Here is a 15,037-nt window from a genome sequence, read left to right as displayed (position 1 = left end):
CACTCCCTCTGTAGCCTACACACAGAATCCTAGGGAAACGGGCAGAGGCTGGCAAATGGCAAGAATTCTTACCAAAATCAGCTTTCCCAGATCTCCATCTGCGGTGTCTGGTGAGAGAGGGAGATAAAATTCTACTTTGTCCCTTTCTTTCCAAATTCAGATTGGCAGGCAAAAAAGAATTGAAGAATTAGACCTTTGAATTTGTGCCACAAGGATTTGCTTTTAGGGTACCCACTGGCTGTCAATCCTTTCTCTCCTGGGTACAGCTGCTGCCTTCCTGTTTGTCTCATTTTGTGTCTTGAGAACTTGGCTTGGCACCTGTCAGGCTTGGGCCCAAAATATGGCCATGCAGAAAAGCAGGTTGCTCTCAGGGTGCCCTACTGGTGGTTGTCAGCTCTCAGGAAAATTCGTCTTTCTCTCTTTTGGTTATCTTTGAGAGTGGCTCTGGATCTTGGGAGGGTCATATTCGTTGCACATTTTTTGAGGATGCCCCTTATATGTAAGGGTTGTTCAATACGGTCAGCTGAGGCCCATTGAGATATTCAAAAGGATTATTTTTAGTGTAGCTCTATGGTCAGAAGGAGGCCGCATTGAAAACTGATCATCAGAACTTGACAGGAAGGGACGCCCCGTGGCTCAGTGGGTTAAAGCCTCTGCCTTCGGCTGGGGTCATGATGGAGCCCCGCATTGGGCTCTCTGCTCAGCAGGGAGCCTGCTTCCTCCTCTTTCTCTGCCTGCTTCTCTGCCCACTTGTGATCTCTGTCTGCCAAATAATTAAATAAACAAAATCTTAAAAAAAAAAAAAAAAAAAAAAAACTTGACCGGAAGTTTTTCGGCCTTCTCCCAGTGGCTAAAATGAAGCTCTGTACCCAGAGGGAAAGGAAAGCATGCTGAAGCCTTTGTAAGAAGGATTTCCTAAAACTTTGCAAAGATACACACAGCCCTAAAGCTAGAACACCGGAATATTCTTATTTCCATCTCAGTCAAAAATAGTCGCCCTGATACAGAGATGCAAATTGAGGCTCATAGAGCTGAAAGGGCGGGTCAGCCAAGGAACACCACCAGGATGGAACCCAATTCTTTGAGGAATTGAATACAGCTGTAGGCGTTACCCACATCAAGTCTTTACATGAAAGGCGGCTCTGGAAACAATTCACAGGCCACCTGTTCTTTTTATCATCCCCCAACCTCCCCATTAGTTACAAAGATGTAAGTAAACGTTTACAAAGATAGTTTCCCACACTATATTGCTTAGTGTATTTACTTAAAAACCGTTTTCAAGATCTTTAATATTTGTCAGTGTGTCCTTTCCTAACGCGACGTCTCCATCCCACCTTGATTCAAACATGTATTTAGCCCTGAAAGATGTCGGGGACCAAGTGAAGGACGTTCCAGAAGGAACCGATCTCGCCCTGGCGCCGCGGGAGGATGCGGGGCCCTTCGGGGATCCCGCGGAGCCCGCGTCTCCGCCGTCTCAGCTCCGGGATTTGCAAGCAGAGCGCGGCCTGCCTGCGAGCGCCGCGGCTGGGAGCAAGCGAGCCTCCCCGCGCTCCGGAACTGCCCGAGCTGAGGCAGGGATCCCCGGCTGCGTTTCCAACTTGGAACTTTTACTTCAACTCTTTAAGGACAGTGAGCGGAAACCGAACAAAAACCGTCCTAACGCAACCCGGGGCTGCATAAATTCATTCTAGCCTCAGTCTGCCTTTCACAACGGGGGAAAGCAATAATTCGGCTATAAAAAAAAAAAAAAAAAAAAAAAAAAAGGAAGAAGAAGAAGAAATCTGTAGGACCTCAAGAGCCCTGGAACCCTGAGCCAAAGCTCCCGCAGCTCCCGCGGCCCAAGGCGGCCAGGTCTCGCGAGAATAGAGGGAGCCGGGCCGCGCCCCCGCGGAGTCACCGCGGCCGCGGGCTGGGCGGGGCGCCGGGATCACGCGCCGGGCGCGCGGCCATGGCGCGGCGGTGGAGCGCTCCCCTGCTCCCGGTGCTGCTCCTGCTCGGCGCGGGGCTCGCGCACAGCTCCAGCCCTCTGCCCCTGGTGCTCAACACTTGGCCTTTTAAGAATGCAACCGAAGCAGGTGCGGGGCGGCGCCCGGGGGCGGGGACTGCGCAGCGAGGGCTGGCTGGGGGGCGACCGGCCGGCTGACACCTCCCCCCCCACGGCGGGCATGCGCGCGGGCCTGGGCCAGCGCCCCCGCAGCCTCCGCTGCCCGGCCCTCCCGCGCCTCCTGCACCCGGGAAGCTCTCGCAGTGGAAGCCGAGCCCTGCCTGCCGCTGCTGCTTTCCAGGTCTTCGTCACGTCACGATCCGCCCTCCGTTCGGCCCCGCGCCTGCTTGTTTTCCATCCTATTGCTGGCTTACAGCTGCTAGGGCCTCCTCTGGGGCGCCTCCGCTGTGTACCTGACAACCATTCTCTCCCGGGCCTGTCTCTTGTCACCTTTCCGCCTGTCAAACCCTTCAGCTCTCCCCAGTACCCTGAACTCAGCTGCAGCTTTGCAAACGGCTGTTAATTTTCCAAAGCGCACATACTCTTTTTACATTTACTTTTTGTTGTTGGTACATGCTGGCACGATGTAGTTGCCACCGGGAAGTAACAGTGTGTCAGTCTTGGTTGGCCGTTAAAATCACCTGTAAAGCTAGTTTAAATACCCGTGCCTAAGCCCTACCTCCTGAGATTTTCATTTAACTGCTGGAAACAGGACCTCTGTGTTGTTTGGGTTTGTTAAGGCTTCCTAAGTGATTTTGATTTGCAGCCAAGATCGAGAACCACTTAGCTGTCACCTCTTTCAGGAAGCCTTCCTTGATTTACTGCCCTTATGTCCCGTCGGAGTTACGTGCCTATCTTATATGCTTTGATTCAATCCCGTACACACCATGATCTTGTCATTTATTCATGTATTGAGGCTTTGTCTCATTCATTCCAAGACCTACTACCCCAAGAGTAATTTCAGACTCCTCCCCGGTTGCTAATACAACTTATTGGGGCAGAATTGACTCGGGAATTCGGTGGAGCTAAGTGTCAGTTGTAGGGGGCACATAGGATTCAGATAAAGTGAAAAAACAAGGCAAACTGCTGCGGTGAGGAGACGGAACAGGAAGTCCAGCAGCCAAGGCAGGGGACATATAAAGGTCGCCTGTAGTGAAAGGGGAACTTCTTGAAATATACTTTAAAGCCTGTAGGCCCAGTAGTAAAACTTAAAATGACCAGTAATATCTCCTTCCCTTCAAAGAATTATATTTTTATTAATGAAGACCTTGACCATCAAAGATCTTTTTTTTTTTTTTTTTCCTTCGCACGTATGTACATTTCCTTCTCAATGTATGGGACTTCACAGAAAAAAATACTGCTAAAATCATGGCCACTGGAGCCAGAATGGCTTTTGAATCCCGGCTCTGCTACCTACCAGTCGTGTGACCTTGAACCTGTTACTTAACCTCTCCGGTCTGCTTCTTCCTATTTAAAATGAGGATGGTAATTGTACAGTACTTACCTGAAAAGCTGTTGTGTACATTAGTGGACCAAGAAGCCATGTTATAAAGCCCACGTTGTCATTATCTGCTGTTAGGGTATGGTTATTGAGACTTGCTGTGACTGATGTTACCTCAATAAAAGTACTAGCTATATATATTTTTAATAATCTAATGATGCAGAAGAAATTTATAAGACTATGATTTAATGAATTTTCTATTTAGCTGCCTTTTAGTGGCTTCACTTGTAAAATTGAAGGAGAGAAGACATTGCTTACACTGCTTAGAAATATTACCAAGTAAAAAACACCAACACTCACTGTCTATCAGTAACCAGGCTTTAAATTCTTCACTGTAAATAACTACATTATATAATTTTGTCTACATCCTTCCTTTGTAGCGTTTACTAAACTAGAATTCTGTTTAACTTAGCGTAAATGTGATTTTTTTAATATGAGTTCTCAAAACGTTTCTGGTTTGTTGCATTTGGCACCGAGAAGAAAAATCAGTATGTAAGCCGGCACTCCTGGGGTTTGATTACAGCATGGAGGACATTAGCCTCTGGAGGCTCTGCCCTGGATGCGGTTGAGCAGGGCTGCGCTGTGTGTGAGCGTGAGCAGTGTGACGGCACCGTGGGCTTTGGAGGGAGTCCCGATGAGCTCGGAGAAACCACGCTGGATGCCATGATCATGGACGGGTAAGAACATCGATGAACCTACCGAGAGCAAGACAGAGGCCTGCGTAAGCTTTGTCAAGTCAAAACCCCTAGTTTATTTTACCTGGCCGGTCCAGACACAAGGAGTTTCCCCCTCATCATCATAATAGAAATATCACATGGAAGTAGGCAGTCTTAGAACATACAGAATCCCAAGCTACGAATGACCCAAAGCCTTAAAATCCCTTTCGGAAGCTGCATTTAAATTTTTTTTTTTTTTTAAGATTTTATTTATTTATTTGTCATAGAGAGAGAAGCGAGAGTGAGCACAGGCAGAGGCAGAGGGAGAAGCAGGCTCCCTGCCAAGCAAGGAGCCCGATGTGGGACTCGATCCCAGGACGCTGGGATCATGACCTGAGCCGAAGGCAGCTGCTTAACCAACTGAGCCACCCAGGCGTCCCGGGAAGCTGCATTTAAATTGAGTCAGGAGTGGGCCGCCTGGGTGGCTCAGTCGGTTAGAGCCTCTGCCTTCAGCTCAGGTCATGATCTCAGGGTCCTGGGATCAAGCCCTGCACTGGGCTCTCTGCTTTGCGGGGATCCTGCTTCCCCCTCCCTCTCTGCCTGCCTCTATCTCTGCAAATAAATAAAATCTTAAAAAAAAAAAAAAAGGAATCAGGAGAAACAGAATGGCAGTGCTGTTGTAGTACGTGGTAGTTGGACTTGTGGTCTGTTCCTTAATCTGTCTGCTTTTGGGCATCTGTATGAACTTCATGCATGTGCTAGCCTGTGTAACGTTAAGACGGTGGCGTTTATCCTACAAAACTGTTGCTCCCAGTAAACCAGTATTGTTTCATCTTTGAACCTGTGAAAGTACCTTAATCAGTTGTATGCACTTTTCTTCTCGCAGCACGACTATGAATGTAGGAGCGGTAGGAGATCTCAGGAGAATTAAAAACGCGATTGGTGTGGCTCGGAAAGTGCTGGAACATACAGCACACACGCTGTTAGTGGGAGAGTCAGGTATGTTTTTATGACACTGAAGCTTTATCTAGTCTTCTGTCTCTTCTGTTCCTCACTGTGAACAAGTAAAATCGATCAAAGCCGACCCAAGTTCAAATTCCAGCTGTTTTATGTAGTATCCGTTTACCCTCAGGTAAGTTACTTCTAAAATCACACTTCCTTCATCTTTAAAATGGGATTTGAAAAACCTAGTTCATTATCTGTAGGTAGGTAATGGCTGGGCGGAAGCGTGAGCTGCAACATTTCGCTCCCTGAATTCACTGTATCGTGTGAGACCACAGAGCATTCGTCCCAGCCAAAGACGGTCACCAGGGCAGTTCTGTTCTGGCAGCTCTCTTGCTTGAATGTCTCCCAAGTTGTACACCAAAGATCGTGCAGTGATCTATAAACAAAACTACTTTTAAAGGATGAATTCGCTAACTCCACAGCTAGGCGTCCTTCACTTTTGCCAAAGGACGGAATTAAAAACTACCTGACCAGCTAGAGGATCTGTCACTCACGCGTGGAGTCCAGCTGGCCCTTTGGTTGGTGTCTAAGTGCCAGGCACTGTGCCCTAGTTAGAACAGTATGATTCTTGCTTGGTGAGACGGGTGTGCAAAAACGGAGATCATGAAGGGGGGTGGAAAAGACAACCAAGAACTGTCATAATATACACCCCAGGGGTCTCCAGGAGATCAGATGGGACATGTAGCATGTTGAGACCCAGAACCTGAGGTCCTTAAAACTATTTGTGTCCGAATATTCTTCTCAGAGTCCTTGTGTGCACCCACTTGAGAGACTGCTAACCAAGAACGCTTCCTGGACATGTATTTCATTTAGAAGGCAGTGCTTAACTAATTTACCTTCTTCTTTTCTTCCAAATCTCCAGCCACCAAGTTTGCTGAAAGTATGGGGTTTATCAGTGAGGACTTATCTACCACTACTTCTCGAGCCCTTCACTCAGACTGGCTTGCTGGAAATTGCCAGCCAAACCACTGGAGGGTATGTAGACCCAATTTGTTAAAAGTAAATTGCCAGACAATATGACCGACATCCCGTCTGCTCTCTGTTGGCTCCCTGTTCATAAAGTGCTGCTTATTACCCTGGTTGCACTTGAGAACCAACGATTTAAGTCGACTCCCTGGGCATGGATGTTCCAGAACGTTCTTTAGCTTGTGATAAATACATCTGTGGAGGAAATCCTGGATCCTGGCAACAGTTCTCAAACTGGGACCGCCCTGCTGTGGGAAAGAGGGGGTGGCCTTGGTCAGAACGGCTCTGTATTTCCTTGCAACAAAAGGTTCCAAGTCTTTAAAAAAAAAAAAATCAGAGTTTAGAAACCATTTGTCTAAAATATTTCTTAAATTTCATGTGTATAAAGTATGCCCAGTATCTTGCCCTTATTGCCTGGATCTGTACTACTAGGTGACTAGTGTGTTAGTGGTGGTGGGATCCTTTATCTTTAAATCAATGGGACTTTTAGCATAAATCTGTTTGTCTTTGCCGTCCAGAACCCTTCAGCGTACTACCTTAGTCTCTCATCTGTGTCTTCTCCCAAATCCTAATTACCTTTGAGTAACCAGCGAGTCTCTGGGGTTAGCATTTGAAGGAGGCTAGTGTATAAAACTGGGTCAGGGGAGGCAGCAAGTGCACTAATGAGTAAGACCTGAGTAGCAGGTTCCTGATTAAATAATAATCCATATGCACAACCTAAATTTATGAATTTGAATCATTTTCTTGTATCTTTAAATCCATAGAGGAATCTGAGTACAACTTAGAATATGTTCACATGAACCTAGCTTTGAAATAAAGAGGATTTTAAAATAGATTTTGCTTTAAATCTCAGAATTCTTCTTTGGCCAGAGAACAAATCCTGAAATTTAAAGGTCAGGCTGTGGACCTAATTCCTTTGAGGATTAAGATCTAATACAAAAATCTTCATTTATATCTGCCATCATGTGGAGAACTTTAGCCATATAAAGAGAAAAATCGGGGATCTTTTCCAGACAATATAGATGTCTATTCTATATTATATAATTCTGAGACTAGACTAGGTATTAAATAAAATTATATCCATCTGTTCACATAAGACTTAGCTGATCTTTTGTTTTTAATTCATACCTTTCAGTTACCAGACGTCATTTGGATTTCTTACTAATGTTTCATCATTGTATGTGACTACTTGCCAGTTGCTAAAATGAACCTTTCTAAAAACTAAAACTTAAATCTTGTTTGCAGAATGTTGTACCAGATCCTTCAAAATACTGTGGGCCTTACAAGCCACCTAGTATCTTAAAGCAAGAAGGTCCTACCCATAAAGAAACAGGAGATAATTACGGTCATGATACAATTGGTAATTTGTCTTTTATATAATTTTTATGGTTAAAGTTTAGCCATTTTTAGTTGTCTGTCTGTAGTTCTTAAATTCTTCATCCTTACTTATGTGCCAGAAGGTGGTTTTAACTGTTTTGGCTGCCAAGTATGCCATACATGGCTATACATATGTGCGTACGTGTACACACACACACACACACACACAATTTTCTTTCCATTGCATCTGTATACATTAGGTAAATTACACAAGGCCCCTAAAATCTAATGTTTAATCACTCGTAGATTTTTAAATCTTTATTTGATATGTAGGGGTTTTTTTTTTAAGTTTTTATTATTCATTTATTTAAGTAATCTCTACACCAACCTAGGGCTCGGATTTACGATGTTCGGATCAAGAGTCGCGTGCTCTTCCGACTGGGCAAGCCAGGCACCCCTGTTTGAGATGTAGCTCTTTAATAATTTTATGTTTGCCACATTCAAGCTGTCATGTTGAAAATTTCCATTATTCTATGTCAAAGACTTGCTCTGGAATTACCTTGGAAAGGTAACTGAGCAGTATGAAGAGTAAGGATCTGGAAAGTCTGCCAGATGATGCTATGACAGTGGGTTCTGAAGCAGGACAAAATAGGCAAGGGGTATAATTTTCAGCATTCCTGAGCGTCTGATTTTCTTCTACCCAAAATTATTGAATGAGGATATTTATATTACCAGCTGCTCAAGTATTTGTTTAGATTTGAGGCAAACCTCAGAGCTGAAAGCTACAGTAATTTTTTTTTTTTTTTTAACCTTCTAGGCATGGTCGTAGTCCATAAGATGGGGCGTACTGCTGCTGGTACATCTACAAACGGTATAAAATTCAAAATACCTGGGTTAGTGTTTCCAAAAGAAGAGGTCTCACAAATACACATTGAGTATAAAGCAGCACGTGCAGGGTGCTCAGGAGAGATGCAAAACGTAGAGTTCAACCCCACCCGTACCACCGGGACAAAGAAATGTGGAGGCAAGCAAAGGAGTAGCTGCTACGGGCCAAAGGCCTGGGCATTGTAGCCCCTGCCCTGGCGCTCAGGGATGGCAGCAGTTGTCTGAGTGTGGAGCTCAGGGATGGCAGGAGTGGTCTGAGTCAGCTGGCAGTTGACTGGGGAGAGGCCAGCAGAGAGAGGCTGGGGCCAAGCCCGAGCCTGGGGAAGGGAAGCGAGCACCCGGGCTCAGGCACGCACAGACCTGGGGTAGCGCCTACTCGGTGCAGGGCTCCCACCAGAAGAAGAGAAATTGCATGGACATCAGGTGCTTGGGGGGGGCGGGGGCAGCTTTGGCACCTTGCAGGAGGTCCTTAGTCAGTTTAAGGATTTCTGGATTTTATTTTGAAGTAGTAGAAAAACATCCAAGGTTTATTCCAAGGAAGAACCTTGGTAAAATACTGGCACATGAGAGAGAAAGCAGGAATAGATTGTAGCTGAGGGAAACCAGTGGGAACCTATTGAGATAGTCCAGAAATTCGATGGTAAAGGATGGTAATAATTGAGTAAGAATTTTTCAATAATTGTAAGGTTATTAAGGTAATAATTGTAAGAATCTGTGCCATCTTGATATCTAACGAGCTGGCATCTGATTCTTACATCATTAACTGAGGTTTGTGGCAACCTTTGTTGAAAAACTAATGAGAATCTTTGCTCCCTGTGTCCTGATGAAGAATTAACTTTGAACAATCATCAGCGGCAAAGTAAACACCCCCTATTGTTGAAACCTCTTGTAAAATACGATGGCATTCACCCTTGCTTTTCCTGTCCTAAATTTTTGTGCTGTGCCCTCACAAAGTCGAGTAGGAGATTCGCCAATCCCCGGAGCGGGTGCCTACGCGGAGGACAGCGCGGGGGCGGCTGCAGCCACCGGCGACGGCGACATTCTGATGCGCTTTCTTCCCAGGTGTGACTACTTCCTTTTCGGGCCTTCCAGATCTTTTTTTTTTTTTTTTTTTTTTTATAAATTTTTTTTTTAATTTTATTTATTTGTCAGAGAGAGAGAGGGAGAGAGAGCAAGCACAGGCAGACAGAATGGCAGGCAGAGGCAGAGGGAGAAGCAGGCTCCCTGATGAGCAAGGAGCCCGATGTGGGACTCGATCCCAGGACGCTGGGATCATGACCTGAGCCGAAGGCAGCTGCTTAACCAACTGAGCCACCCAGGCGTCCCACGGGCCTTCCAGATCTTGACCAGAGATGGTGTCTGTCAAGACAGAAAATAACTGTTTGTGCTAGGCTGTCTGAGTTTGTGTGCACAGGAGCTTTCTAGAAATTCTGTTTCCATACCCCTCACCTCTTATTTTCGATGGCGATAATTTAAGTCAGCATTGTCCTCTGAAATAGAGTATTTCTTGCTTTACTTCACAGATGAAAATACTTATGATGCATTTAAATCATTTATGTAAGGCCACCGAGTAAAAGAACTGTGGTAAGGGGCACCTGGGTGGCTCAGTGGGTTAAAGCCTCTGCCTTCCGCTCAGGTCATGATCTCAGGGTCCTGGGATCGAGCCCCGCATCGGGCTCTCTGCTCAGCGTGGAGCCTGCTTCCTCCCCACCCCCTGCCTGCCTCTCTGCCAACTTGTGATCTCTGTCAAATAAATACATAAAACTTAAAAAAAAAAAAAAAAAAAGAACTGTGGTAATTGATAAAAGTACGGAAGGCAGTTGCTGTGTATGATTAATTACTGAAAGACGATCATTACAACTGGATGTTGTTCACATGCCCACCATTTCCCCCATTAATTGTAGCCCCATTTCTTATTTAAACGTAATCTCTGTTCTTTAGGACTTCTGGCTGCTATGACTAAGTACCAGTTACCAGCCAGAGCCAAAAAGAACAGGCATTTAAAATGAAGGGGTCGGGGCGCCTGGGTGGCTCAGTGGGTTAGGCCGCTGCCTTCGGCTCAGGTCATGATCCCAGGTCCTGGGTTCAGGCCCCACATCGGGCTTTCTGCTCAGCGGGGAGCCTGCTTCCTCCTCTCTCTCTGCCTGCCTCTCTGCCTACTTGTGATTTCTCTCTGTCAAATAAATAAATAAAATCTTAAAAAAAAAAAAAATGAAGGGGTCGATGAGTTGAAAAGATAGACATTGTATCAAGGTTTACTCGCCTTCATGTTGACGCTTTCACGGGAATTACTGACTTCTCCTTATGTGAATTACTGACTTCTCCTTATGTATTTTATTAAATGTGACCGTTCCGATGGTTTTAGGTTTCTAACTTCAGGTCACAAGTTTGGACTCTGTTGACTCTGTGATACTAAAATTATGCCTCTGTTTAAATCAGCTACCAAGCTGTAGACTATATGAGAAGAGGAGAAGATCCAACTGTAGCCTGCCAGAAAGTGATTTCCAGAATTCAGAAGTATTTTCCAAACTTCTTTGGGGCCATGATATGTGCCAATGTGACTGGAAGTTATGGTGAGTTTTATTTGGAATTCGTATTTGTGTGAACTTGTAAATGTTGCTGAAAATATACACTATAAAATATCGTGGTGTAACTTGCTCCTATCCAGTGAAAAATAGGGACTCTATAGGGTAGGCACTGAGTCAGGGTTAACTCTTGATCTGTCAGGACCCCCAGAGTGCTTAAATACACCTAATCCCCTGCCCCACTCCATCTGGCTGACTCTCCATGCTTATGACCCAGCGTTGGGCTCATCGTTCTTATCTCTGACATGGGTCCGCCGTGAAATTCAGCTTCAGCTCTGGGGCCTGCTGACATGGGCTACTCTAGTCAAATGCTATTATTAATTGGAGGTCGATAGGGACGAATGATCTCCCCTGCTTCTTTTCCATTCATTATATTAATGTCTCAGTCATTTAGATCCTGGGGCTCCACGGTACCAACTGTATTACTAATTAGTAAACCAAAGAAGTCGGCAGAGTTATTTTTGCACTGCATTTGAATCATGGCTTTTGCATCATTTACTTTCCATACGAATCTGTCACAGTTTCAAAGTGTTTCAAGACCAACCACTGCCGCTTCTCATTAGTGAATTTTCAGATGAGGAAGATACATGGCTTACTGATCAATATAACTTATTAGGTTAGACTACTTATTATTGTCCTTTGATCTTTTACCTCCCACAGTTCTGTATTTGAAAAACTTGTTTGAGGAATTCCTTATTCTTTTTTAAGTATTGAGATACCAAAGTCAGTAAAAGTGATGGCCGGGGTGGCGGGGGAGGCTTTATGTTTAAAATAAGTCAGTTTGATTGATTCCATCTTAAGAAATAAACCTCAGAAGGCTCAAAGTTGGATTTAACAAGATGTAAAAATGACAATTATGTAATTGTAGATGGACTTAAAATTGACTGGTTCTCTAAAGCAGTGGCATTAGAAGGGGACCGTGCAGGTGTTTGGACCGGGAAGAGACCCGCATTGCCATAGATGGGGAGGCGGTAAGGTGCACTGGGGTAGACTCCGGTATCTTGAGAAACAGCTGTTCCTGTGGGAGAAGAATGGAAAAGAACAGGGAGCAGGAGGAGGGGAAGATTAGGGCTGAAAGAGGGGCATGTCTCAGTGGCTAGGGAACTAAAATTTTTAGCACTTGCGTAAATTATTTTACTAAGAAAAGGATATGAAGCCAGAGTAAAGCAATAGTAGCAAAGACAGCATGTGTGTGTGTACCAGCAGACACCCGGCCTGTACTCTGAGGTTGGAAGAGATGGCTTTCCTCCACGCCGTTCTCTCCTTTCCTGACCTTGCACGCTCCCCTGTGGCTCTGCTGACTTCGGGACCATGACAGCCGGTGTCCAGGCAAAGGAGCCGTGTCTGTATTGGTTGTAAAGATGTGCGTCTTCTGTTTACCCAGACGACTTTCTCTTCTCTTGGCCCTAGGTGCTGCTTGCAGTAAACTTCCCACATTTACTCAGTTCAGTTTCATGGTTTATAATTCTCTGAAAAACGAGCCAACTGAAGAAAAAGTAGACTGCATCTAATCCATCTTTTCCGTCGGCATCTCTATTTAAAGAGGAAAGAAACAAAGGCTGAAAAGGTGACTCACTGTCCTCGGGTTCTATGCCTCACGCATCCTACCTTCCTTGTGTAAAATAGGCACAAAATTAAATGTGTGCTGAAGCAGCACTTTCCCTTTCTGTACCTGACATGGTTCTTGGGATCTTTTTATTTAAGCTTTGTCTCCCCTGATCGTGAATATGTATGTGAGTGTTTTGTATACGTTTACATTTTAAGTGCTATTTGGATTTCTGCTCAATGTTTCAAGACATTGCTACCTTGGGGATTGATTTCCACATTGACGTATTAAGGACAAAGGAAATAATGTGTATTTGGGTACTTAAAATAATGAGGTGTCCAAGGTTTTTAAACCCAAAAAAAAACAAAATAATGGTGAGTCATCATGATTAGTCCTGATTCAGTTTCATTGCCTTACAATGATGGGCTCTTATCACTTCTTATCACTGATGATCTGTTTTGCACATGGCTCCCTACCAGTTTGCAGGGGAAAGAATGCCCTTAATAATAAAGGCAGGTTTGTTTTGCATGTATTGGAAGATATGGGCAAATCTTCTGATGAGCATTTGTGTTGATTTTCTTTGTTTTTTTTTTTTCCCTCTGATGGAGTTCTCAGTGTGTGAAGCTTCTTTAGTGACAAAAATTCCTGATCTTTTAGCTACTAATACTAGTATTGAGAATTTGTTGTGAAAATGTATTAGGGAATGGGATCGATACTACAGTGTTACTGATCTCTTGGGCGTAGTTTGGTGACTGCAGTTGGAAATAGCACAGTAAAATGGCGTCTAGCTGAGCCTGTTTTCCTCGGCATACCATCAGCTGTCCGACTGACAGCCAGAGAGTCGTCTGTGTGCCTTCTCAGCTCATCTTTTCCTTCAAAATCGTTATCTTTTACATAAACCTGTGTGTAGAATATTGTCCTCAAACCCTAGTAGATCTGCTCTGATTTTTTCCAACTCATCTTAATATTTAATGTTCTTTATAATTTAGGGCTAGAGAGCTATAGTTTTGAGGATGCTTGTAGTTCTCTTGTTTTCAGACCTTACTGTGTGTAAGAGGTTCAGAGACCCTCTTCACAAACACCCTCTGCTCCAGCTGTGAGAACCCGACTAACGCCATCTTGAAAGTGTCCCCCCAGGACAGCTGTGTGACCTGGGGAGTTCTGCCAAACACACACACACACACACACACACTCTCTCTCTCTCTCTCTCTCTTTCTTTTTAACTACACTCTTAAGTACATCCTTGGGTCAAAACATCCTTGATCAGTCTGGAGATCAGACTGTGATTCTCCAATGTTTCCTCTCAGGTGGTGGCCCAGCCTCCAGGGCTATTAAAAAGTGGATTTTATAGGAGGTGGGCTTGTGGACCTCTGCTCATCTTGCAGCTGACCAAGATATACTTTTGTTCCTGAGTCCCCTTAATAAACCATTTCTTGTCAAGCTGAACTTGTCGGCCTTTTTTTATGCTCTTAAGGCTGCCTTGGCCTTTGGAGGTCGTATTGCAAATCCCTCCATTTCACAGAACACTAGTGCACCAAATCAGATTCTTCATGAATTAGAATCTGAAGTCTGGAATTAGCAGCTACTGATGGCAGCCTGTAAACTACTAGGAAAATAATCCTATAGATTCACTCACATTCACAGAGCAGAAGAGAAACTCTTTTGAGGATTCTCATGCGGTGTATTGATTTGTTTAAATCTGATACTGGGCTTTGGAACAAAGGAGAGGAAGCAGATTTAAGCTTGCAGTATGATAGAATCCCAGTGTTGTACATTGGTTATCTGCTAATACCTTCAGCAGCCATGTACCAGCAGAAAAACTAAATTGAAAGTCTTCATGGCCTGTCATTCCCCAGCAAATTAGGAGTTTAGCTGATAAAAACTGATGTGGGAAACAAAGGCAGAAGGAAAATTATGAAATTTCCTCACTACTTACAGCCCACTGACAAGTCCTTGAGACAGACAGAGTGACCTTCCTCTAGGAAATTAGCTGCCTCAATGTTGACACTTTGCTAAGGGCAAATGGCAATCCTAGCCCAACCCCCAGCATCCTGTAAGTCTACTTTAACATATAAAAATTCCTTTGGAAACTTCCTTTATCTCTACTTCCCTTGGATGCGTGTTGGCAATCATCCCCCAAGCATATGACTCACCATACATCCGAAGGGTCTCATGACTAGGGTTTTAGGAGACGGTAATAAATGACCTTTCCCTAACAATAGCTAGATCCCTCAAGGTCCTGGAAAACTTGCTTCCAAATTCCTTAGAGACTTACACGCTCTCTAACCCCCTCCCAACTTGAAAGGATACAGTGGGCCCCAGTATAGCACTTTCTGCCCATGGGACCTGTACCTGTGCTTTAATAAAACCACTTTTTAGGGGCACCTGGGTGGCTCAGTGGTTAAGCCACTGCCTTCAGCTCAGGTCATGATCTCAGGGTCCTGGGATCGAGTCCCACATCGGGCTATCTGCTCTGCAGGGAGCCTGCTTCCTCTCTCTCTCTGCCTGCCTCTCCACCCACTTGTGATCTCTCTCTGTCAAATAAATAAAATCTTTAAAAAAAAAAAACACCACTTTTTACACCAAAGATGT

At 44.7% G+C, this 15,037-nt stretch overlaps 1 protein-coding gene across 5 annotated transcripts; it reads left to right on the top strand.

Moving 5' to 3' along the window:
• Window positions 1-1,915: 1,915 nt before the first annotated feature.
• On the top strand, window positions 1,916-12,575 carry AGA (aspartylglucosaminidase). Of its 5 annotated transcripts, none has more exons than XM_047714280.1 (9): window positions 1,916-2,075; window positions 4,009-4,162; window positions 5,028-5,140; window positions 6,009-6,121; window positions 7,358-7,472; window positions 8,247-8,300; window positions 9,277-9,376; window positions 10,754-10,887; window positions 12,310-12,575. In XM_047714280.1, exons 1-9 carry the CDS (start codon window positions 1,949-1,951, stop codon window positions 12,408-12,410), a joined length of 1,011 nt encoding a protein of 336 aa, XP_047570236.1. In that variant the 5' UTR covers window positions 1,916-1,948; the 3' UTR covers window positions 12,411-12,575. The 5 variants fall into 5 exon arrangements, with proteins under 5 accessions (XP_047570236.1, XP_047570227.1, XP_047570246.1 ...); XM_047714271.1 differs by having other exon boundaries at window positions 8,247-8,322; window positions 9,269-9,376; XM_047714290.1 differs by lacking the exons at window positions 10,754-10,887; window positions 12,310-12,575 and adding an exon at window positions 9,664-9,886 and having other exon boundaries at window positions 8,247-8,322; window positions 9,269-9,409.
• The last annotated feature ends 2,462 nt before the right edge of the window (window positions 12,576-15,037 follow it).

This window comes from Lutra lutra, chromosome 2 (genome assembly GCF_902655055.1).
Source record: "Lutra lutra chromosome 2, mLutLut1.2, whole genome shotgun sequence".
NCBI classification, from domain to species: domain Eukaryota; kingdom Metazoa; phylum Chordata; class Mammalia; order Carnivora; family Mustelidae; genus Lutra; species Lutra lutra.
This window is presented reverse-complemented; position numbering and strand designations above follow the sequence as displayed.